Source organism: Miniopterus natalensis, chromosome 15, assembly GCF_054644295.1.
Source record: "Miniopterus natalensis isolate mMinNat1 chromosome 15, mMinNat1.hap1, whole genome shotgun sequence".
Classification (NCBI taxonomy): domain Eukaryota; kingdom Metazoa; phylum Chordata; class Mammalia; order Chiroptera; family Miniopteridae; genus Miniopterus; species Miniopterus natalensis.
This window is the reverse complement of record NC_142095.1, coordinates 38011156-38038069: the sequence shown is the minus strand read 5'-3', so window position 1 is coordinate 38038069 and position 26914 is coordinate 38011156. Positions and strand designations below refer to the sequence as shown.

Genomic DNA, 26914 nt, shown 5'->3' with positions numbered 1-26914 from the left:
TGAGGAAGCATAGGATGCGTCAGCTTCCATCCCTGGTGCCTGCGGTCCCCCCATGTGTCCCCCTGAAATGAAGCCAAGTGCATTAGCTCTGAGCTAATCAGATTACTGATACCTATAGTGAGGCGAGCCAGCCAATACACGAAAATAATCATAGGGTGTGTTATTTTAGAGCTTCAAGGAAATGTTGCAACTGCCATGCAGGTCTCCAGTTTTTCAATGAGGAAATTGAGACTGGCTTTAAATATTGTTCCAAGTAGAAGCAGATAGGCTGAGGTTCATTTGCCTGGCTATGCATCTATGCTCTGAGAACTTCCCACGCCCCCCCCCCCCCCCCAACGCCAAGCCCCTCAGAGTGCATATATTTTGCTCTGTGGGCTTAACTCTGCCCATGCCCGATTCAGCAGGGGGAGACCTGACCCAAGCTGGGGTCATAATCTTTTTTGGGAAGGGGGTGAGGGACATAAAATCAGAACTTAGAGACGTGGCTCAGTCTGAAATGGAAAAGATATAAACTCCTTTCTAGTATCATGCTCCGCCCACAATGTGTGTTGTGTGGATAGATGGGCGCGCGTGGCATAGGGTGAGCATTTCTGAACATGCCAAGGCAGAGAAAGTCGACCTACAGAGAAGAAGAGTTCATGGACTGTAGAAAGGAACCAAACAGGGAAAGAAAAACAAAATCACTGCTCCCCGGACCTCCAGGGACACAAGCTTCCCTTCCCAGTCCAGATTCTGAGTCACTCCCCTCTCTCTCCAAAACACTCCTCTCTTTAATTTCAGGGAACAACTTTGGTTGCTTGCAACTAAAATAACTTTGTTTTAAGTCACTAAAACTAGACCGAGACCTTCAAAGCTGTCATTGGGTCCTCTTTCCTCCATTGAGGCACAAACTTTTATAAAGGATGGCTTAGGAGACAATATTAAAGTAGACCAGTGAAATTCATCAATACCAGTCCATGAGCAACAGAACAGATCTTCCTTTACTAGTGTTTATAGTCAATTACTCATTTTAGGAATATCAAATAATCACCCACTCTGAGTAAGGCTGGAGGCCGGGCTCTGTTGGTGCTCAAGGTGAAGTCAGAGTCAAAGGCTGCCCTCATGGAGTGTGTAGCCTCAGGAGGGAGGTAAGACACGTGCACAGATAAGCATGACACTGGGAAATGATATGGGGTACTTCTGTGCCAGGCACTGAGCTACCAGCTTCACTGGCACAGCCTCATTTCATGCTCACAATCTGTATGGGACAGGTATGTTCACTTCCCCAGTTCTGTGGGTGACATGACTCAGACCCAGATAGGTTTGGTAACTTGCTAATGGGTTGGTGGATGATGGAGGTTGGATTTAAACTCAAGGAGTCTGGGTTGAGACTCAAGGAATCTGGACTCTACCATCCATTTGCCTCATATGTTTTGCCTTCTTAGTTGTAGAATGAAAAGAAGCCCATCATAGACTGGAGAGCCTGTTATTTCCCTCCTTGTACCTGTCCCAAAACATTCTTTCTTACATACAACGGGGGGTCATTAATCAATTAACCTGTGAATGCACAGAAGCCAACAATCATTACACTCTCACTATGTTCCATTACTGAGATAGACCCCATTTCATTAATGCTTATATTTAATAAGAATCAAAGGAGGAACTATTATCCCCATTTCCATTTTGAAAATTAGAACATTAAAGCAGGTTAGAGTTAACTGACTTAACTAGTTGTGTAGGCTAAGTCATGCTATGGGAACATATCACACCGAAAACCTCAATGGCTGAATAAAAAGGTTTATCACACATACTGTATGTGCATTGTGGGTTGGCATATGGCAGGGGACAGGGTGAGTGGAAAGGCATTTTGCTCCATGTGATCACTCAGGGACCCAGGCTGATGAAGGTTGCTCCATTTCATGACAATTCCATCATGTAGCTTCAGAGTTCACAAGAGCCAAAGAGAGTGTAGATACTACCACAGCTCTTAAATGCATTAACTCAGAAATGACCCAGGTTGGTTCTGCTTACAGGCTATTGGCCACAACCAGTGTTGAGGCCCCACTGGGCCTCCAGGGGGCTGGGGGTGCTGAGTAAGCACATGGATATTTGGTGCACAATAAACGGCTCTGCCACAGTGATTCTCCCAAGGTCACTCAGCTCCTAAGCAGTAGAACGGAGAGGTTTAGCCACTCCACCTACGTCCTCAAACTTTATAAGCACATTTTGGGAGAAGCTGTTACAAGCTTATCAAAAACCATTTAGAAACGCCCAGACCTTATCTTAGAATTCACAGCCTTCTCCTAGGATTCTCCACTTCCTCATGCCTATTTTGATTTCTGCACATCCAAGGAGAAGGCAAGCAGAGCCAAGCACACCGGAGGGACCTACCTTTGTTGGCACAGGCCATCCACTTGAGATTGTCTGCAAAAGCCGCCTCCCGTCCAATGAGGTACGTGAAGATGCGAACCTGAGAGGGAGGCAAAGGCACGGATCAGTGGCATTCACTTTTCACAGACCGCATCACGGCTCGCGCACATGTGGTTTACCTCGTTAATGCTCCATGCTTCCCATCTGGAGAAACATATTTAAAACATTTGAAGTACAGTCAGCTTGAAATATATTCAAAACTGAGGCCTTTGATCTTTTAAACCATATGGCACTGGTGGTGGTTGTTTTTCGGTGTGGAGCTCGCGACAGAGGACAACGTGAGATGGGAGACTGGCAGCCTCTCAGGCCTGGGTTTGATGCGCACAGACGGGCAAGGAGCATCCAGGTCTGGACCAGATCCGCACAGGAAATGCAGAGCGTGCTCTTCTGGGGAATGAAAGCGCCACTGAGAGACCCTCGACGTTTCCCCCGGTGGTGAGGACAGGCTGCAGACACTCTCTTGCCATCTGTGGTCTCTGGCTTGATTTGAGGAGGTAAGTAACTGGGACAAGAGGCACAGCCTGCAGCCAGGAGACCAATGGAAAGCCTCTCAAGCCTTCCTAAGTTTTTGGCTCCTGAAGAGCAGAAAACACATGTAAAACCCTGGCTCTATTAGTTTCTATTCCTTTCCTAGCTCTCTCTCATGAGGCCAGAGTACTCTGTTTGTTTGTTTTTCAGTCTAGTTGACATACATACAGTATATATTAGTTTCAGGTGTGCAACACAGTGATTTGACATTTATATTCCTCATGATGTGATCACCACGGTAAGTCTAGTAACCATCTGTCACCATACAAGGTTTATTACAATAATACTGACTACTTGCCCCGTGACTTTTTTCTTTAAACCGGAGGTTTTTACCTCTCATTCCCTCTCACCTTTCTCATCCATCACCCCCCCTCCCCTCTGGCAACCATCCCTTTGTTCTCTGTATCTAAGAGTCTGTTTTGTTTTATTTGTTTGTTTGTTTTGTGTTTTATATTTGACAAATAATGGAAGTCATACAGTATTTGGCGAAGACAGAGGGAAAAGGGAACCCTTGTGGGCTGTTGGTGAGTTTGTAGCCACTATGGAAAACAGTGTGGAGGTTCCTCAAAAATCTAAAACTACAACTACCATACAACCCAGAAATTTCACATCTGGGTATCTATCTGAAGAAAACAAAAGCATTAATTTGGAAAGATATACCTGGTGGAGCAGAAGGAATTTTATAGTTTTGAGTACATAAAACAGTTTATTCTAGTGTTATTTATTATTTTATTATTTTCCATATGAACAATGGTAAACATACTTTTGCCCCACCCTGTAAGTACCCCTATATCACTGCAGCATTATTTACAATAGCCAAGATATGGAAGCAACCCAGGTGTCCATGAACAGATGAGCAGATAAAGAAGGTATGATATGGACAAAGAGAGGTAAGATATGGACAGAGAGAGAGAGAGAGGGAGAGAGAGAGAATGGAATATGACTCAGCCATAAAAAGAATGAAATCTTGCCATTTGCAACAACATGGCTGTACTTAGAGGGTACTATGCTAAGTGAAACTGTCAGACAATTCTTTGAAGTAAACCACAACCCACCTCCCAAAGTGGTACTTGAGGGCTTGATAGAAGAAAGATAAGGAATTAAAAGGGTTAAAGCCCTTCCACTCAAATTTAATACATGTGGGTCAACACTACACAATCCAAATAAAACTCTTCTGCAGACCAAGCTCAGCCCTTCGGTCGCCTCTGAGGCTGAGTTAAATAAGGACATGGCAGTGGGTGAGCAGTGCTTTCCATGTACCCAGGCCTTACCAGCTGATGTGCCCTCAGCTCATCCAGACAGGGTCAGGCAGCCCTGCTCCTCCTTCGAAGCCTGTTTCCACTGTGGTTTACTAATACCTCGAGTGGTTGTGTGGTTGCCTCTGTGAGGTTGATCTCCACTAGACCATTCACTTGAATGGGGGGAAAGAAGGGCTATGTTTCTTGCCCCTGGTTGTGACCCGATGGAGCACAGTTCTCAGAACATTACACATCAAGACATGAATGGATAAAAGTATATGAATGCTCAAAAATGAAGACTTTGTTCTAATTAGGAATATCGTCTTACCTGGGAATTATAACTTGAAGACTAGTTTTTATGTGATGGTTTATTTCCAACTAAAAAGGTGCTTAAAAATACATACAATCATTACGTGGCCTTAGTCTATCCTGATCGAGGCTTGGTAAGGCAGTCATTTCATCCATCACAGCTCCTGCCAGGGGGCTTCCTGGGTGGAGGAACAGGCAGAGAAGCTGTGGCCTCTCTTCACTCCCCTGGCTCTTTTCTGCACTATTCCCACTGGAGTCAGATTGAAAAGAAGGATCTGTTTTTTTTTTAATTAGGAGATTCTGCTTTTCTTGGGTGGGGGGTGGGAGGGAGAAGATTCAGCCTCATGTAGCCAAGGTGGTTACCACTGACCTTCCAACACGGAGCTGTCCTCTGTTCACTTTTCCTGTCTGGCCACTGTTGGCATTTAGCTGATAATGTCTGATTTAAGGAAAACTGAGGCCCAGTGAAATAAAGCAATTTTATTAGTTTCAAGTCCTGATCTAACCAGAGGTCTCCCTGATCCCAGAAACCTCAAGATAACACTGGGGTCTCCTCTTAACCTCCTGGAGGTGCTGGTTCTGCCAATACAGAAATCCTCACCCAGATCCAAGGTCCAGAGCCAGCACCCACAAGAGACAGGATTGGAATCCAGGCTCTTGAGACCAGACCCAGGCTGTTTTCATAACACTTTGCTGTTCACTTCCAATGTAAGCTATTTAAAGGGGAAACACTAGATTGATAAAAACTTGCATGCCCACTGACTCTTAACCAAGCAGAAAGCATATTAGATGGCTCTTAGGAAATGAAGCTATGAGTCTGTCTTGCTGGCAAAGCAGAAAAGACCCAACACAAAGCAACCCGTTTGGTTTTGGGTAAAGGCACCTGTGTGTGCCAAACCTCCTGTGCCATCCAGATGAAGAACCACCGGATAAACTGAGTTCTCTCGGAGGCATAGTTAAAACACCAGAACAATGTCCTGAATCACTGGCAAAACTTGTATAATCCCTGATTGTAAAAGATGGCAACCCATTTGGAAAACCAGTAGGATCATGCCAAACTGCAGACCAGACACGATTGCTCAAGGATAATTGTACTAACAATCATCACAGTAATGAAAACCAGCCCACACCCTACACCAGCACCATGTGGCTTCCCCAGTCAGCACCATCCCCTGGGTCAGGTATGTGCTAAGGGATTTATAGCAGTATATTTGTTTTGTTGGTTTGTGAAAGAAAAATCAGAATCATCTTTAATATTTCCACTGATATGCAGTCCTTGGCTCCCAGTGAAACGGCCTCCTTATCTGAATAGAAATGGTATGGGAATGACTTGTTGCATCTCTGCCTGAGAAGTGAACACAATCGAGTGATACTGGGTTCACACTCTGGCCTTCTCACAATACTGCCCTTCAACTGGCAACAAAAAGAAAAGAGATTTAATCCGAAAGAAATATTTTGAAGAGCAATTTAACAATATCCATAGCATTTTATAGTTGTAATTTTTTTTTAATATATCTTTATTGATTTCAGAGAGAGGAAAGGAGAGGGAGAGACAGAGATAGAAACATCAATGATGAGAGAGTCATTGATCGAGTCCACAACCCGGGCATGTGCCCTGACAGGGAATCGAACCCCGGTCACCTGGATCCTATGTTGACGCTCAACAGCTGAGCCATGCCCAGCCGGGCTGTAATTTTTTTTTTTTTAGAACCAGTAATTGTACTTCTAGGCATTGATTTTATAGCCAGGATATCAAATGAAATGCTGGTGGGGGCCAAGCTGGTAGCCAAGGTGACGGGAAGGGGTAGGGGAACAGTAGAGTGTTGTCTTCTTAAAGCCCGGTAATTCAGTTTTATATATTTTCACAGATACACAAAAATGATAAAAGTACATGGATGTCAAGCTTCATTGTTTGTAATGGTCAAAAACTGTTAAATCTTAAGTGTCTCTGGACAGCTCATTGGCTAAAAACTTAGAGTACATTCATGCAGGGAACACCATGCAGCTATTAACTCATGGAGAAAGATGTCCATTAGAAATTGGTAAGGGGAAAAGCAAGCCATGGGATATTGTGTAGCATAGTCCTATTTTTGTAAAAAGGGACTTACAGTTATTCAGAAATTTCAATTTCACTTGAATGTTTTTACAAATGAACAAGTATTGCTTTAATAATTAGAGATCCCTTAAAATAGAAAGAGCATAATGGCATGGCTACTTCTGGAACATTCTGTAAGGACATAGAAGCATAAACGCAGCAGCGAAAATCAAGCAGAGAAGAGATGATATGTGGAAATTAAACCTGGCCTTTACTCCACTGCTTAATTAACTGAGTGTGAAACCTCTGAGTAGCAGACTCAAATTGTTCATCATTCCATCACTGACAGATCCTGCAACCTGATGGATTTTATTTCCAAGGGTCGGAGATTTTTTCCCTAGGAAGTTCCATCAAACAAACTTCTGCAAGTCTGCCTTGAGTCCAACCGCTTTTCTGATGTGGCAAGGCGCCCTGGCAGGGGCAGGAGGGTGGTCCTGAAGGCCAGGTGCTTGGCGCGGGCGGTCATGAGAAGGCATCAGGCGCAGCTCAGGCCAGGGCAGGGGCAGGACACGCCAGAGCTCCCTGGAAGCCAGGCCTCCGAGCGCATCGCTGGCAGGCACGGAGGCACCACTTTCATTAACGCAGCACAAAGGAGGGTGGAAAAAGTCTGCAGCGACCTATTAGTTCATTTTGATCTTCCATTTGTTTGGATGTCTTTAAATGTTCTACAAACCCAATTAGGCTTAATAAAATGTTAAGATGTGGACATTTCTAAGTTCAAAGTCACTTAACTTAATCTACTTAGTATAAAGTTTCCCAAATGAAACAAACTCAAAACAATCCCGTCTTTCCAAAAAACAGATTTATGCTTCTCATTCATATAGATGCAATTCCCAGGAAAAACTTGGAGGGACATCCCTCCTTTCAACTTTTGGTGAACACAGGTGGTCTGAGTTTGCACAGATCATGAATAAAATTCTCTCTTTTCTGCAACCATTAAAACAGGGGAAGGGAAGTAGCTGCCTGTAGAGCTATAACGGGGCAATTGCACAGCCAGAAAACAGGCTGCTGCCACTCACACAGTGAATGGGCGATCACCAATGCCCATGCTCTGGAGACAGTCCAAGAGCAGCAGCTCACCACCCATCACAAGGAACTTCCAAGCACCAACTGTGTGCCAGGGACCATCCTTGGTGTTGGGGAATACGATGAATAAATGAAACAAACTATCCTCGGGGAGCTTAGGTTTTCATGAGCGTGAAACAGATAATAAGTGGTAAATTCACACAAAATGTTTATTTGTTGGATGAAATGCATATGAAGAAAATAAAACAGGGCAAGGCAATGGAGGGTATGGGGGCTCTTGTTTTAGGGAGGAAGGGAAGGCCTCCCTGATAAGGTGGTATTTGAGCAGGGATCTGGACAAAATGGGGTTGGGGGAGCAAGACATACAGCTACTGGGGATGAATGTTCCAGGTGAAGGGAGCAGATGGCACCAAGTCCTTGGGACAGGATGCTTAAGGGATATTGAAGAGACCAGTGGGAATGGAGTGGCGTCGGCCAGAAGAGGTTGTAGGGGATGAACTTGGACACACAACAGACGCCAAATCATGTGAGCCTTTGTGGCCACTGGTAGAGTATTTTGTTGTTGTTGTTGTTGTTTTTTAGCAAAAACATAAACCACAGGGGGACTGAGTAGAAGCCTGACATGAGCTATATATACAATTATAAAGGGCATTCTGTCTGCAGTGTGGAGAACAGGCCATGGACTGTCCTGCTCATCCTGGCTGCCCATTTGATTTTCCTGTGATGATATAATTCTGAATGCTCAGGTCCCATCCAAGATCAATTAAATCAGGCAGGACCCAACTTTTAATCTCTGTATGGAGGTTGCAATGTGCAGCCAAGTTTCAGAACCACAGCCACTGGGAGATGAGGGTAGAGACAGAGATGCTAAGCAGGAGGCCACTGAAAAATTCCAGGTGGGAGATGAAGGCAGCTCTGGTCAGGGTGGTGAGAGTCATCAGACTTCACTGGGCATCAGAGTCACTAGAAGCTTCGAATCACACGTGAAAGGTGGAGCCCAGCACCCACCCTCCATAGGTTCCGATTAATAAGCCCAGGTATCTGGATTTTTTAAAAGTGCCCATGGTGGGTCTGACACAGGTGGTCTGAGTTCAACACTTAAGAAAAAAAGTAGCACCAAGAAGATGAGGCCTGAGCAAAGGAAAACAGGGCTGGGAATTAAGAAATCACTGGAGCCACTTCCAATAAAGGTATTTCTATTGATTGCATAAGGGTTGAGGCTGAACTTCAAGAAGTTTACAATCCAGTGGCTGGTTAAAAACAAAAAGAGAGGAACTGGATCAAGATAATGTCTCTAAAGCAGCTTGTGTCAATCCAACAAGCAGAACCATCAGGCACGGACCGGACTGGGCGAGCAGGAAAGCTCAGACCTGAAGCCGATGCCTGTCACTGCTGAGCTGGTGTTCACACCCAAAGCACCTCTTCTCAAAATCAGGATAATTCCACTCTTCCCCCCAGATACAGGGGAAAGGGGCTAGGGCCAGGGCACTGAGGAGGCTATCGATACACAGTCTTTACTTTTATAGGAAAAAGAAAGTAATCTTCTGTTTTAACATGACATGTAACTATAAATCTAACATATTTCTACCTTTAAAAACCTGCATGTTGCCCAGCCGGTGTGGCTCAGCCATTGAGCATCGACCTAGGATCCAGAAGATCATCAGTTCAATTCCCGATCAGGGCACATGCCCGGGTTGCAGGCTCGATCCCCAGTAGGGGACATGCAGGAGGCAGCTGATCAGTGACTCTCTCATTATTGATGTTTCTACTCTCTCTCTCTCTCTCTCTCTCTCTCCCTTCCTCTCTCTGAAATCAATAAAGACATATTTTAAAAAAACAACAAAAAAACCCTGCATGTTATATGGATTGCAGATATAAATGGAATTTACTAAAAGAGTCATCCAGTACCTACAGGTGCCCACATCCATGGGTTCTAAATTTTAATTCAGCCAAATGGCAGCTTCTGCAAGTAACCAAGTGGACTCATCACTTTCACACCTTCTCTCCTGCTCATGTGCCTTCAGACTTACCACCCAACTCAATTATTCCCTAAAATGCTCCAGGATTTCTCAAAAATGGTGCACTACTTCAGCTTTAGAAAGAGGTCTCCTGATGTCTTTATGTTTTAAAGTCAATTTGGTGTTACCCAATGTGCTTCATCTAGACCTTCACAAAAGATATTCCTTTCCCACTTCTACTATTCTTTGCTCATTTCTATGACTGCTGATGCAGAAAAACATTTCTGAATAAAATCTTTAATCTCTAAGCAGAAGATGAGGCTTGGAACTTGATTATTCACAAAGATGCTCCATAAATCACTGCCACGACCACGTGTCTACAAGAAAATGTTGCGGGAGCGGAGGTGGACTCGGGGAAGGCTGACACCAATGGGAACAGGTCTATCGAGCCAGCTGCTTTAATCTGGAAGCCATCACGCTCACAATAAAAGGAGAAACATCCTCATTTAGAGGATGAGAGAGGCAAATAAGGTACCGCTGCCCCGAGCAGTAGTGAAATGGGGAAAATTGAATTAAATTACAAAAGTAATGAAATGTCAACAAATGAACATCATAGATCATTATGAAAAATGAACTGTCATTTTGGGACGCTCTGAGAGTCTGTATATTCTCCTTCCTCTCAAGCACAGTCCCTGATACCTCATGTATTGAAAAGATCCCAAATCAGAAAACAATCACCACGTGCCATCTCCCAGCCAGGGGATGGGACTACAGATTTATGGCCATGTGTTTTGTCCACGTGAAGGAGGTGGGTGTCTATGGGTCACCCAGAGACTGTGACCTGGGTTAGCACAGTGAGACAGAAGAGATTACACATCAGTAAGAAGTCAAGCTGCAAACACCTTCAAAGATGGGTGATAAAATTCATCCAGGAAGCAGAACCAGTGCATTGACTATGGCTCTTTATTTTCTGTATTTCTGAGGCTTTGCTATCTGGAGCCTCGCTGCCACGGAGGGACTGCTCCTCCCAGGTTTGGCTAATTCCTGGAGACAGTATCCACTTGCCTGAAGCGCACGTTGATATACAAGCCAACCAATCCAGAGCCCAAAGCTCTTACCACCTCTGTTTATCAGGCGTTCACAGCCTGAGCCATTGTCCACCAGCCCTAATCAACCCAAGGCCCGGGAACAGACAGCCAGGCACAACCCCTACACCCCAGAGCCCACTGAAATTTTCAGTCCTAAACCTGCCTACCCTGCTTTGCCTCTTTCTTCTCATGAAAACCACAATAAAGTCTTCAGCCCACTAATTCCCTCCCTCTCTCTGCCCACATCTGGCTTTGGTGCTGCCATGTGGCACCGCGTGCATGGCATGCCTCCTGCTTCTAGGGGACAACGAATATAATAAACTTTTTTCCTCATGACAGTCATTCCCATGCCTTACCATATCTGATTTAAAAAAATCCTTAGTACTTTTAAAACAGCCAGGAATCAGGGGCCCTGGGTTCCAGGTGGATCCAACTCCATACTTACTGGTGTAATGATCTGAGTAAGTTTAGTTAAACCCTCTGAACTGTGCTTTCTACCTATAACATGAGAACCACCCACCCATCCCACTCACTGTGATTAATAGCAAATGAGATAATGGACGAAAAGACAGATCAGAAGCAATGAACTCTAGTAAACTAGCATGGCATTCCACGTGCGTTTCAGATTAATTTTTCCTCAGTAAAACTAAACAAGGTGAGCTGAAGAAAGTCGAATCTTCTATCCATAGGTGCCCTCTCACACTGCCCAGAGGTTTGGTGAAGAGGAAATTGATTTTTGTGGGTGAAGAAGAGGAATTTTTTTCCTAGGGGAGGATTTTGACGAGTCATCACTGATATTTGTCTTTACCAGGGATAACGGGATTGACAGTTTCTAACACAATCAGGGGTATAACAATGACAACTTCTATTAACCTTTGGAGAATCATTAAGATACACTGAGAGCTTGGCAGGGGCTATCTATGTACTTCTCCCTATGAGAAAATCCCCTTCTGCTGATACTAGGGCTCTTGAAATGAACTTATCTCCAAGCCTCAGTGAGCGGGCCACTGCGAGACTTAGGGATTTGCATGGCTGAGAGGCCCCTCTCTTTGTCCACTGCCCTCTCAGACCTGGACAGGTCAAGTGGTGACAGTTACTGACTCATTGGTGTGCCCCTGATTCTAAGAAGGCTTACGGATTCGACACCATAAAACTCACACGTGTAAAGCTGTTAAATTAAGCAAAAACAGATCAGAAAAATCTCTTATGCAAATGGGAAACTAATTGTTTTACAAATTGGGATGGCGACAGTTATGCTCATGAAACATCATGGGATCGCGTTGCTCCCTAGCTTAGAACCTCTAATGTCTCCCCACTCTATTTGGGATGTATTCCGATCTCCTAGTCACAGCAAAGAGGCCCTGGAAGATCTGCTAACATGACAATCTCCCCTGGCTTTAGAGTCTTCACATCCACCTTCCCCAACTCCTGGGCTGTTCCTTAGCTCCCACTTTGCATGGCTAACTCCCTCCCCGTTACCCTCCTTCCTTAGCACCTCACTTGTCTCCTTCATGATACTCGGTAGTTTTCAGTCATTGCAATGATTTGTTTGTTTACTTGAACTATGCCTATTTCTCCCTCCAAACCGATGTGTGATGTGAGGACAGGAGGCGACTGTGCCCAACTCATTGCCCGGCATGCGGATTGTTAGATACCAGTTTCCTACTTGCTTTCCATTGCTTTGCACACCTTTTGGAAGTCAAAGGAAGTCAGCCAGGGACATGCTTGCATTTTCAGAACCAAAGCTCTGTCTTTCATTACCCACTCCATTTTAAACGCTCTCTGATTTTTCTAGACTGACGTGCTATCAGACAGCCGGCCTTTTCTTTTCCCAGTGCTCAGTTCCCTTGGTTTCGTTTTACACTGAAGCTCAGTGGTAACATAGGGAGAGAGGGGTGGAAGCCTCTGGTCTCTGTTATTACAGTCTCATCTGCAGGGACCAGAAGATGTGTCTTACTGCAGGCCTCCCACGGGTGCACGCTCACTGCTGTAATGCTTTTTCCTAGGTGCTACCCCTTGGTTCTAGGTGGAAGCCAAGCAAAGACTGAAGCCAACTGTGTTTTAAATAACTGCCTGCTTCAGTTGTTCAAAAATGTCCTAGTAGGGAAAAGACTACCTACTAAAATAGTGGCACGACAACTGCTACTCCAAGCAACTATCAGTGGAAGTCTCTCCTTCCCCCCAAGCTTTGTGGCAGTCTGAACAGATGGCACCATTTCATGGAACATAGGATGACTGGGTAGACAGGTTAGCAGAATGCAGTGGATATGAGATAGAGGTGAGAATCGGACATACCTAGACTTTGAATCTGGGTCTTTTCCGAATTAGCTGGGAGAACTTGGGTGAGTTCCCTGACTTTTCTGTGCCCTACTTTCCTCACTTGTAAGGTATTACAATTAACATAATAGTACCCCCAGGGCAGGCTGATGTTAAATGTTACAATAAAGTAAAATGGTAAGGGTTAGGGGGGATTCATGTTGCAAAAAGTGTGTGTGTGTGTGTGTGTAGGTTCCTTCTAAAGGGGCAACTTCCAATGGTGCTTCTTGCCTGGACCCTAAAGAGAAAATGTAGAGGAAGAGGCTGGGGCATGTGAAGCTTGAAGACACAACTAGGCTGCCTTCTCTGGACCTGAAAGAAAAATTCCTTTTTCCTTAATGTTCCTCACCCCTGAATGTCTTTCTTTGCCTCCTTTTACCACCTACCCAAGGGTGCAGATCAGGGGACAGAACCCGCTTCGCCTTGCGCCCAGATGTGGTCCTCGTGCATTCTCACTGGGATTTGGATTCAAGTCCCACAGTAAGAAGCAACCTGCACTGGGATCAGCACTCCCTCCTTGCACCACCCACTCAGCGGCAGGTCGTAGGTCGAGGATTGGGATTTTGGAGTTCTGTCCAAATCATTCCCAGACTCATTAAAACCAAAAGCTGTTGTGAATTCTAAGCTAGCACAGTTGTTTTCTCCCAAGGTTCTTGTCACTTCTATTTTCCCAATGAATACTCCCTGTCACTAAGAATTAGTCCAAAATAGCAGTTTCTGCTGTCAGACCTACCACCTTCTGGGGACTACTGTCAGTGAGAAAGTTAAGGACTCATCAGACAACTGCAAGGATATTGTTGAGGACAGAGGCAATTCCACTTACCTGTGATTCTCCAAGAGGCAGACATTGGGGATGTGGCCCTGGGGTGTGGGGAAGGGGCTTGTGTATCAGCATAGTCCATGGGGTTTGGTAATCTACAGATTCTCGTTACCTGGACACCAACCTCTGTCCCCTCCAGGGGGTCCAGTGTTCCCAAGACCTGGAACTCCCACTATGGGAGCATGGCCCTGGGCGAAGACCACTCTTTTGGTGCCAGTGAGTAGTAAGTAGCCTAGGATGGATGGGGCAGGAAGGCAAGTGAACGCTCTGGAGGAACTGCGGAGACCAGTATCTTTTTTGAGAGGAATTCCAGGGGAAAGTTTATATCTAGTCTTCAACTGATAAGAGTTGTATTTTACCCTAAGCAAGTGTTATGTTTAATCCTACAGACTGGGAATCTTCTGGCTGCCCAGGGCTCCTTCTTTGCATTGGCTGTCCTCAAGCAGAGGGCTCAGCCACCTCAGAGATTAGGGGTTTCTTGGCTCTATGTTTATATCCCTTGGTGTCCCCTTTTCCTTCCAGCTGACTTCCAATTTGTGCTACCTTTCTGTTTTATATTTCCCTACCACCAGCCCTCCTACCTGCTCTTCCATCCATCGAGTATTAACTGGGTACCCACCAGACTCTAAGCCCCCTTCTCAATGCGGGAGACACATGGGAAGAAAAATTCCACATGGTTTCTACCCTCATGGAAGCTGTAAGTTTTCTAAATCCTTATTATAGAATAAAGAAGGCAAAGATGCATGAAGAGATAAAAGAACATGGGAGAAGGATCTGTTGTTCTTTACCATTCCTGACTTCTCAAAGGTTACTGGTTGAAGATTCCCCCCTCAATTTGTTTATATTATCTCTGTCTTAACTGTGGGACCCACACTAAGGACACAAGCTTATTTTCTCTCTTTGGATAAGGGGCCTGTCGTAAAGCCCAGAAGAGTGTCATCTTTCAGAACTGCTACACTCTTAAACTTACCTCACCAAATGGCTTGGCTCCCTTGAATATGACACATGCTACCTTGAGCTCTGGCTCAAACTCCAGTTGATAAAGGGGAACTTTTTTTTGTCTTCAATCTATAACTTATTGCTTTAAGGTGCATTATACAAAAAAGGTAAATTTATTATTTCAATAGATAAATAATGCTTTTTATAAATATTAAATTTTCCTTTTAGCTTTATTATTGAGATATAACCCATATACAACATGATGTAAGTTTAAGGTTAATGTAATCATCTGATACACAGATATATCGAAAATGATTACCACAATAAGGTTAGTTAACACCTCCATCACCTCACATACCTACTACTTTTTTTGGTAGTAAGAGCATTTAAGATTTACTTTTAGCAACTTTCAAGTATATAATACAGTATTGTCAACTATAGTCACCAAGCTGTATACAGAGTGGGGCAAAAGTAGGTTTGTAATTGTGAGTATGAGAAACACAGAGTTCATTATTGTATTATTATTTATTATGAACAATGATTTCCATATGAACAATGAACAATGACATGCATTTTGTATTTTTCCATATGAACAATGATAAACCAACTTTTGTCCTACCCTACATTAGTTGCAGAATTTTTTTCTTGTGATAACTTTTAAGATCTAATTTCTTAGCAAATTTCAAATATGCAATTAATATTAACTATAGTTCCCATGCTGTACATTAATCCCCATTACTTGTTTATTTTATAACTGGAAGTTTGTGCCTTTTGACTCTCTCCATCCATTTTATCAACTTCATCCCCCACCTCTGGCAACCTATGAGCACCAAACTCTGTATCAGCTCCCCAGAACTTACTCACTTTTTACATATATATGTATATATGTATAATCCATATGTTTTCTTCTAGTTTTACATTTTCAAGTCTTACATTTAATTATTTAACCCAATTCAAGTTAATTTTTTGAGTGGTTTAAGGAAAAGTTCCAACTTCGTTTTTTACATATGGATATCCAGTTTTATTGAAAGGACATTCCTTTCCCCACTGAATAGTTCTGGCTCCCTTTTCAAATATTAATTCATGGAATTTTTTCTGTTCCATTGGTCTGTCTGTTTTATGGCAGTACCATATTGTTTTGATTACAACAGCTTTGTAGTGTAATTTTAAATCAGTAAGTGTTAGGCCTACAGCTTTGCTCTTTTTTCTCAAGATTGTTTTGGCTATTCTGGGTCTTTTGTGGTTCCAGACAAATTTTAGAATCGCTTTTTTTCTATTTCTGTGAAAAATGCCATTAGAATTTTGATAGAGATTTCATTAAGTATGTAGATTTCTTTCAGTAGTATGGGCATTTTAACAATATTAATTCACCCAATTCACAGAACACAAGATATCTTTCCATTTATTTGTGTTTTCAATTTCTTTCATCAATGTCATAGTTTTCAGTATACAGGTTCTCACCTTCTTGGTTAAATTTATTCCTAAGTGTTATATTGTTTTTATGCTATTATAAATAGAATTGTTTTCTTCATTTCTTTTTCAGATAGATTGTTGTTAGTATATAGAAATGCAACTGATTGCCCAGCCAGTGTGACTTGGTTGAGCGTAGTCCCATGCAGCAAGAGGTCACAAGTTCAATTCCCGGTCAGGGCACATACCCTGGCTGTGGGCTCAGTCCCTAATAGGGGGTGTGCAGGAGGCAGCAGATTGATGTTTCTCTTTTCGATGTTATTATTTCTCTCTCCCTCTCCTTTTCCCTCTTTATAAAAACAACAAAAACATATTTTTAAAAAGTCAACTGATTTTTGCATGTTGATTGTATATCCTGCATCTTTATTGAATGTTTTATTAGTTCTAACAGTTTTTTGGTGGAGTCTTTAGGGTTTTCTTTATATAATATCATATCATCTGCAAACAGCCACAATTTTAGTTCTTCCTTTCCTATTTACATGCTTCTATTTCTTAGCCTAACTGCTCTGGCTAGGACTTCCAGTACTAGGTTGAAGAGGAGTCGGGAGAGTGGACACCCTTGTCTTGTTTCTGATTTTAGAAGAAAAGCATTCCTTGTGTCCCCAGTGTTAGCTGTGGGTTTTCATATATGGCCTTTAACATGTTGAAGCATGTTCCTTCCAGACTCAATTTATTGAGAGTGTTTACCATGAAAGGGTGTTGGATTTTGTCAAACACTTATAATTGTAAAGTCACTGTATTCATTCCCTTAGCTTTGTGCACTGGTAAGAGGAACACTGGAGGCCAAAAAAACCTTTACTGGTCCATCTCTCAACTCTTTGTTCTTAGAAAGAAACCCTCGTTCCTTTTTCTTTTCCCCCCTACATCTTACATGTAAGAGAAAATTGCTGAAATTTAAGTAGTATTGGTCATGCAAATAAGTTACTGAAGACAAGCAGTGAGGAAGGTGAGATCACAGAGGAAAACACATTGCTCTTGTCCCCAAGGAGCCCTCGTGCAGTGAAGAAGAGAGCTGTGAACCCTAAGAAGATTTATATGGAATGCGCAGCAACGATGGAAAAGGGTGCTCTCGGAGGCAGCGGACAAAGCAGTGAAATATAAACCAAGACAAGCAATGTATCTGAACAGGAAAACACTTACAAACTGGAATAAGGTTGGCAGTTCCCGAGAGCTAGAATCTATTTTGTTTCCTCACCCTCACGGATTTATTTTTTGTTGTTTGTTATCCTTTTGAGGTCAGGATTTTTCATGGGGATCAAAAGAAAAGAGAGTTAAACACTGTGCTGGAACCGAGTTGGCTTTTTCAAATTATGTTTCTCCCAGTGGGGAGCCTCAAGACTGGGCAAAGCTGGTGGGCTTAATGGCTGCAGGAAGTTGTACAATACCACATCTTAAACATCACTTCCTGGGCAATTGGCACTTTTCCTGGAGAAGTAAGTTTGTCTCCAGGACACAAGACTCCACTGGATAAAGAAGCCAGAGTATCCGCCTCAGCCTGAAAACCCACTCTTTCAGAGCACTGGGCGACTTCTAATGACAGCCAGGGTTAAAAATGATCCTAATTTATAACCTGGAATAGAGACATAAGTAACTTATTGTGTAGCTTCTTGCTAAATGCAATTCTTGTGATTTTCATCTCCTACAGTGATACCTTGGTCTAAGCCACTACTCTCACCTGGATAATCAGTTAGGCCTCTCTTTTCTGAGCTCTTCCACTGCTATCCAGTCTAGAGAGAGCTTTTTACAATAGGAATCAAAGATGTCCCTCCTTTGTTCAAAGTTATGCAGGGGTCTTCCTTTTCATTTAGAAGAAGAACCATGCTCTGGCCCTGGCCTTGTTCCACCATCCCACCTCAGGTCGACCCCCACACCACTGCCAAATTCCCATCCCCACCCCTCCTTCCTCCAGGCTGGTCTTTTTCTAATTCCTTGAACACATGAAGTTCTTTCCTGTCACATGCCACTCTTTCTGCACTGAAACATTTTAGCATGGCTATCTCCTTCCCATCCTTTAGGTCACATCATAAAACTTTCTACCTCCAAAAGTCCCTTTATTCTCTGTCTGAGACCCTAGTGATTTTCTACATATCATTTGGTACATCTTAGAGTTTTATTTGTCTGTCACCTGGCTACATTCTGTTCCCTACACACATAAACACACACACAGAAGTGTAAGCTTCATGATGGAGATACAATATCAGTTTTGCTCACTGTTGTTTCCCCAACTCCTCATCTAGTACCTGACCCATAGAAGCTGCTCCAAAATATTTGTCAGATAAATGAATTAATACAGGCATCACTCATTCATAGGGCTGCCAGGAGACAGAGCTGACTCAAAGACACATGATACATGTGGCTATTGCAGGAAATTAAAAGGTATAAACACTGGCTAAATGTAGACAATTCATCACATTATATGTAGTAGGAACATGCTAAGAGAAATAGAGGGATTGAATGAGCACTAAAGATTTAAATTAAAGAGGTTGAGCACTGGCCCATTGCCAGGTACTACACATGGTAGAATTGCAATGAGGGGCTCCCTCAAATTTTTCTCATTTAACAGATGAGCAAATTGAGACCTGGGGTAGGAACCTGCCCCAGGTCACACAGCAGGAAGTGGCAGCTACTGAACACTTTTCAGTGAAGGCAGGTAGGACTCCAAAGATCATTTTCTTAATTGCAACACTATGATATGAGAACACAATAACAGAGCAAAGGATCCGAACCAGCAGGTCACAGAGAAAGAAATATGCATGTCAACAAAAATAAACAAACAAAAGAATAAAATGTTGAATCTCACTTTTAAGCAGAAAAACAAATATAGATTTAAATGAAAATAAGATTTTGGAGTATTCTTGTTTAATTTTTGTTATTAATATGAAAATAGGTTTTTAATCACAATGAGGGTATTCGGGAAATAGCCTTTCTGCTGTGGGAATACAAATTGGCATAAGTTTTCTGAAAATAACTAGGCCACATTTTCAAATATTGAAAATGCACATAACCTTTGACATGGCAATACCACTTGTAGGAAATCACTTCTAGGAAATTTTTTTTATCACCAAGTTGAAATTTTCTATTTTGCTAAGATATACAAATAGAATCAATGTAACAGTCCATAGTCCATTCTATGGTTTCTAAACATTCACCCATCAATGATTCCATAAGATGCTATTATTGTTCAAAGTTCAGGGAAATGCAGATGCCTGCTAGTCTATGAAAGCCCAATCTGCCTTAGTTTCTAACCACTGGATTAATCCGTCTTTTCAGAAATCCTGCCAGATGTTTTCTTGTTTGCCTCTCTATGTTGCCCAAGGAAACTATCACATAGTGAAACAAAGGTTTAATATTAAGAATATATGTTGCAGCACTGTTCATATTAGAGAAAAACTGCAACCACATAAATGTGCCTGCAGAAGCAAATTATATATAGCACATTCATTCCATGAACGCCCATGAAGCCATTACAGAAACGGTAATGCTGATGATGTAATGACGTGGAAAGACATCACTAAACAAACAAAATAAGTTCCAAAGGGCCATGTACAGTCTTATCGAAGCTATAAAAAAATGAAAATACACATGCATAGAAAAATAATAAAAGATATATGCAAAATACATCTAATGCCATAATCTCTGGCGGGTGGATAACAGGTGATACTAGTTTCCTGTTACCTGCTTTTTTATAAATTTTCTACAGTGAAAATGTCATGTTTTTGTTACAAGGAAATATTGTTTTCAGAAAAAGACAGTAAGAAATTTCCGGTCAATTCCATTCAGCAGACGTTTCCAGAGCATCTGCTACGTGTCAGGCTCTGTACACTGAACTAGTGCCACAATAGTGATGAAATAGCTGGTTCCAGGAAGATATCATTCAGGTAGGAAAATGCACAGTTTAGGACGTAAGCATTATGGAGGTGACTCGCTAACATCAAAAATGGATTAGACCAACAGCTACATGAAGGATCACCTGGACAGCTGAGAATAGGCAAACCGGATTCTTCTGCATGTTTGCAGCTGGAAGCTTATTTCTGTAGGTATTCAACCATCATTTCATTTCATGATTTTCCTCTTTGGACAAATTCTGACCTGAAAGTTGTCTTGAGTACTAGGTGATGTGCTTACCCTACACGTGAATGTGGGTGCCTGAAACACTGCAGCAGAGCCTCCCAGTGGCCATGCATCTAAAGGCCCACCATCCACATTTATTGTCCCAAGGGAACCAGAGAACAAAATCCAGACTCCCAACATGTTGGCAGGATCCACCAAAGTCTATGACCATCGAAGACCTATCAGGAGGTAGGTCTGCCGCTAAGAAACCAGAAAATGAATGAGGCCGCTGCTTTGCAGCTGACCGCGGTTAATGCAGTGTACTTTGATTTTCTTCAGAAGTGGAAGAACAGAAAACAACTCCTGGGGTGCTACTTGTCCGCCTCCATGCAGGCGCAGAGAAGGACTGGAGGTAGTGGCTTAACAGTTCCAATGCGAGCCGCGCATCCCCAGGCCTGAGGCCAGCCTCTGCCTCAGCAGATAATGAGCTTGGCAACCTCTGGTAGTCTTTTCTGAATGCTAATCCTCAGCACAGAGCGTCTAGAATGCGTGATATAATTTAATACACCTGGCAGCCTCACCAGCAGTTCATTCTCTTGTTATGTAATAGCCCAAAGTGAAGTCGAGGGTGGTTAATGCTCTGACAACCAGCTATTATCCCCAATAACAGGCGATTTTCAAAGGATTATTGCCGTCAGAAACCATTTTGTAATAACTGGCAAATGGAAGCCAATGTAGCAAAGTAAGATGGTCTTTGGGAGTAGCCATCTATTTCGCACAGGTCTGCTAAGATGCTTCAAGCATCCCCCAAACAAAACAGCTGGAGTAGTGGTGGGGTTTCGCGGGCTAAGATGAATCTCCTCACTAGAAACGTTCCAGGGACGCAAGCCTTCAAGTCACTCTTTGGAATCTTTCTATTCTTATAAGGCTTTTCATCTTTCCCCGTCATCTTTGCCCTTTTATGGTATTCTGGATTCCTAATAGCCTGCTTCCCGGGAAGGAACAGAAGTCCCGTGAGCTTTCCATGAACTGATTTCCCTCTAAGAATGTTTCCCTGGGTCAGGGCCTGGAGGGAAGACCAGTCATGGCCTTAATTCTGAGGGACTGGTTTCTGATATACAGGTCCTGACTTAACCGAATCTCACTTTGGGAAGATAATTTGGGTTGGGCTATGACAAGAGAAGAATGACCTTTTGTCCTCAGCATGCAGGAGTCTGGCTATCAGTCTATGGCAACATCAGACTTCCGTCCACATAATGCTACCCCGTCACCAAGTGGGTCCTCTCTTGGAAGAAAGGCCTGGGAATGATGTATCTCCTTAGGCTAGTTCCCCAAAATGCACCCACATTCTCCAAACTCAAAATCCAAATTCTGAAACATCAAGAAGTTGGTTTTTTTATGTCACCGCTACGATAAAAATCATTGAGTTCTTTGCATTTGACACAGATGCATAAACTCCAGCTGTTTGAACTTGGGAAATGTGTTCAGTGATGAAATTAAATCGACATCATGTCCTTTTATCTTGACAGTTCAGACGACCGGAGGCAAGTGCCGCTCTGGCTGTTGGGTTGGGATAGTCAGGACTAAAATTATTATTCTGCCTAAAGTTTATCTTTGATTAAAAATTAAATTTCACTTCCCTTTATAATTTTCCATACCCCAACAACATGCATGTGTTCTCCAAGTTACATCAAGATGGGCTAAATATTTAATAACCTGTTATAATTAGCTACAACTGTTACCTGATTTCTCTCTGTAAATGAATGTGAAAGGGCCCGGGAGGCCTAGCGTTAACCTTCATCCACTCTCGTTATAGGAGAGAAATTACAGGCTCTAATTAGATGCTTCGAATTGCAAAGAAATAGAATTTTCATAACCAGCTTATTAAAATCCTAGGGCCCCTTTGGGATAGGGCAAATTGCTTCTACTCTGATCCGTTTATCCTTGTACAACACCATACAGAAGACGCGTGTTGTCTGCCTCACACAGCTCATATTTCTCCCAAATTAATGAGTACTCAAATTATTCCAGCTGCCCTCTTGGCACAAAGAAAAATTGAAAATCTATGGCTGCCAAGTGACGTGGATAACTCAGCTGCTAAATAAAATATGCTTAAGGGGACACAGCTGCTGGGGTGCCTATTTACATTAAAATTACTAAATCCACGAACACAGAACAAATGCCCCAAGACAGCTAAACAGTGTTCAACGCTCGGGTTCGCCCTTTTATTTGTCCAGGGCCCTCGAGGTGCAAGTATCACACACAGTGAGGCAGAAACATGAAGATTTTACCCAATGATTTCTTTCCCCCCAAAACAGATCCCCAAGTATTACAGAGGGAGACTCAGTGGACATGGTCCCCAGTGAGTCCTCACTCACTTGACTGGCTGTACTTCCACTGATGTTTCTGAACAAGCCAATTAAAGCTTTGATTCTCCCTAAAATTAAGCATAGATTTTTAGATTTGCTAAATTTTGGCCTTTCATAAATCTTTAACAAGATCCTCTCTTCCCTGTTTTGTTCTCTTAATTGCTTAAAGGGTCCAATAAAGCTCAGATGGCCAAGATATGGAAGTTTTAGAAATGATGCCCCAAAGGTCAGCAGACAGCGAACAGTATCTCATATGGAAGTACTCCGCCATTTGGTGGGACTTCTTAAGGATGCTCCTGACTTACCAATTCAGATAGAGGAAACAGGACAGCATGGGCCAATGATGAAAAACAAAAACCAAGCATGGGGTAAGATGTCCAAGTATATATTTACACATTAGGCACTCATTAATAGGAAATTAATGACCTTCATTACTATCTCAAAATGCCAGACACGAAGGGATTTTATCAAATGACTCTAAAATCCCTATCACTTATGATATCAATGACCTGCTCCAGATAAAAATTCTTAACCAAGAGTTCAAAGGCTAAACCCCCATCCAGACTCATGCCTCAACCATGCACAGATATTCAAGGGACCAAATACCCTCAAAGTCAGTCTCGGGCCATCAAATAATAGATCAGCAAGGACCACCTTCTCTCATTAGATTCGTAAGTACATTTTTTTTTTTTTTTTAAGAACCACAAGTTATAGCCTGAGTTCTCTGGCTAATTACAAAAACATGTTCTGTTTGCCGTCCTGAACATTCTGCCCTGAACACTTTGCATTGTCCAAATCATGTAAAATTATAGAGTGATGTCATCCAATAGATCAGGCTCAGGAGAACCAGATGAAGATTCTATAAACACTTTTCAGCCTTAAACACGCAGCCTAAACAGAATACTTCCTCTCTCTGTAAGAGAGAAATGGCAACAAATGAGATTTAAAAGACAGAATGAGGACATGTGAACATCAAGCCGCAAACATCTGAAGGTGATCGAGGAAGCATGCACATAAGTGAAGATAAGAGGGAAAGTGATGCTCTCAGAAAGGGAGAAAAAAGGGCCCCGACACTGAAGGAACCCAATGCAAAGTCAGCTTTGATTACGCGGCGGTGATTTTGGCCCATGCCATTGTCATACATGCTTTTGCTTGTACTGAAGTGTTTCCCTAAACACCTAAGTGTCCCCATAGAAGACATCGCCTGCCTTTGAGCAGTCCTGCCTCATTTAGAATCTGAGAGCGCAGACATTTTAACACACTGTCGCAGAGTCCTGGGTCCTGCTGAAAACCAAAAATTTTGGAGATGTGGGTTTTGCAGTTATTACCCTAGGATGGGTGTCACACTCCTCCCAAAAGACAGGATTCCTTCAAATCCTTCGCTGTCACTCTTATCATGACACTTGTAACTCTTCCAGGACAAGTACAAGTCCTGGACATGTTCTGGATCAAATGCAAAATAAATCAGAACACAATGTGGCCTTGAAGAGGAGCAGAAGATATAAGTGACTGTGACCTGGAAAAGCACTTTTACAGTTCGTCTTGCCTTTGACAACTTACAGTATAAACATGAAAATGGTCCTCAACAACTTTTGGGATTATAGATAGTCTTAAAAACTAGCTCTGACATATAGGATCAGGTGAACCTGTTAAAGAGAGAGAGAATCCAGGGGCAATTATCCACGCTGATAACAGCGCCAGGGCCACAGGTCAAATAAACCATCATATCAGTGTCCGTTCATAAGGCAGTGTGGTTTTGCATGAAGGTACTCCTTTCCTAATGATCTAAGGGGAAAGTTAGTCTAGGAAGATGGGGGAAAGGTACACACATGTGCATGTTTAGGGCTGTATATGCAGTCATTTAGACATATAACTACATACAATCACAAGACAGACATGCAGTCACTGACTGACTCTTCAGATTCTTATATTTTTTGCCATGTTGACTCTTTGAGGATAATATAATAGACAACCTAGTTCTGTACGATAGATCAAGTGCACTGACAGTCTTTTCAGCATAGTTCCCTATATTTCCATGCGATGACACCGTTACTTGATCTCCTGACAGTTTTAATTTAGGAAATCAAACCGAAAGATGACTTTAAAGAGAATTTAAATTAATTTTGCTTCAGTAATGCAGAAACACTTGCTGAAAAGTGTGACAATGCACAGCCAAGAGCCAGACTCACTGTGGTAAGTTAAATATTCATTTTCAATCTGATATATTCCCTCGAGGAGGCAAAACACTCAACAATGACCATTTCCATTAGATATTCTTTCGTCTACATACTCTAGCTAGAAAACAGTCAGTGACCACTGGAAGCAGAAATAAGGCCCAGAAGTTGTCCGCAGAGACTAATCTAACTCAGCGTTTCACAAACATGTCATCACAAAAATTCTAAAAATCAAAGAAAAATCTTGATGTCAGTGAAAGGAAAAGAGACAGTACACACTAAGGAGCAATAATAAGACAACTGTCTTCTCAATAGAGACAATAAAAGGCAGAGACAACAGAACACACTATATTCTGGGCTGAAAAATCTCAAAAGAACCTAAGTGTCAAATTAGAATTTTATACTCAGTAAAAATGTCCTTTAAAATGAAAGCACTATTAAAACTTTTAGACAAATTTTTTTATCAGCAGAATTCAAAGAAATACTTTCCGCAGAAGGGCCCAACTTTTTACTTTCAGACCTTGTAAGCACAATGTAACCGTAAATAACACTATTTATCTTTGGATAGATGTGATAATAAAAAGGTTGATTCACCAGGAAAACATAACAACCCTAAATCTGTGTACAGATAATAACAAAGACACAATATATAAAACAAAAGCTGACCGAACTGAAAGGAGAAATAGAGAAACACAACACCATAGCAGGTATTTTTAACACGCCTCTTTGTAACGGTTACAATAAGCAAACAAAGCAATCAATAAAGACGCAGAAATCAGAATATTACAATTAGTCAATTCGGCCTAATTGATATATATAGAACAGTGTATTCATCAACTTCGGAATGCATTTTGTTTTCAAGTGCTGAAGGATCATTAATCAAAACACATCAATGCTGTCTATGAAGCAGGTCTAACTGTATCTGAAAGAATGGAAATCACACAGAAGCTATTTAACGTCTCAGTGCAATAACTTAAAAATCATAAAATATTAACTGGAAAATCTGGAGCCCAAATTGCTTTAAAATTATATAATATGCTTTAAATAATCCGTGGGACAAAGAAGAGCTCACAGTGAAAATGAGAAAATGGTTTGAATTGAATGATAATGAAAATATGATATCCAGAAGCATATGGGATATCACTAGAGCACTAGAGGGAAATCAATAGCTCTACATGCATATAATAAAAGGGAAGGCTGGAAATCAATGACCTAAGGTTCCACTTTAATAAACTATAAAAATGTCAAATTTAACTTAAAGAAAGTATAAGGAAGGAAATAAAAAGTAAGAATAGAAATCAATGACACAGAAAACAGATGTATGCCAAGAGTTCCTTCTTGAAAATCCGATAAAATTGATAAATTCTTTAAAAGAAGGATTAATGAAAAATGAGTGAAAACACAAGTTAACCATGTTAGAAATGGAAAACGGAAAGTCCTACAGATCTTTTACATATTAAAATGAAAATAAGGGAAATTTATATACAACGTTAGGCCAATAAATAGGAGAATTTGAGAGAAATGAACACCCTTGAAAAGCACAATTTATCAAAACTAATTCAAGAAGAAATTTAAAAATCAGACTAGCCTACATCTGTTAAAGTGATGGAATCTATAAGGAAAAAATCTTCCTCAACCTTGGCTGGTGTGGCTCAGTTGGTTGGAGCGTCTTCCCATACACCAGAAGGTCACAGGTTTGATTCTCAGCCCAGGTGTATTTGAAGTCAACAGATCTCTCTCTCTCTCTTTCTTTCCTTCCTCTCTCTCTAAAATCAGTAAAAACATCCTCAGGTGAGGATTTGAAAAATAAAAGAAAAAGTCTAAAGAATACTGGGGTATATCAAGCCTATGTAAGAATCCTGAGCGTGGCTAAGAGGCAGAAAAAGGTGATTCCGAGGCTTGTCTACTGGGTAAGCCACCCTGTTAGGACAGCTTGCCCTGGGCTCAGAGCACAGCATCCCAGTCAGTATACATGCTCGATAAAAGAAAGAGCTTAGCTTTGATGACTCTCCTTCCGAACGGTAATCTTGAATAAATTAATGCCATTGCTAATCTCGCACAGAACAAAGGCTGTCTGCAAACAATAGCACTCCTGTTTCCAGGCCCAGTGACATTAAAATATCAT

General features: G+C 42.1%; 1 protein-coding gene across 1 annotated transcript in view; it reads right to left on the bottom strand.

Annotated features, from left to right (window-relative positions):
• The window catches only part of CACNA2D3 (calcium voltage-gated channel auxiliary subunit alpha2delta 3), a 556479-nt gene that overhangs the window by 277967 nt on the left and 251598 nt on the right, over positions 1–26914 (bottom strand). The window contains exon 10 of the mRNA XM_087825134.1: positions 2371–2449. Within this exon, the coding sequence (XP_087681260.1) occupies positions 2371–2449 (79 nt within the window). The remainder of the gene's footprint in view (positions 1–2370; positions 2450–26914) is intronic.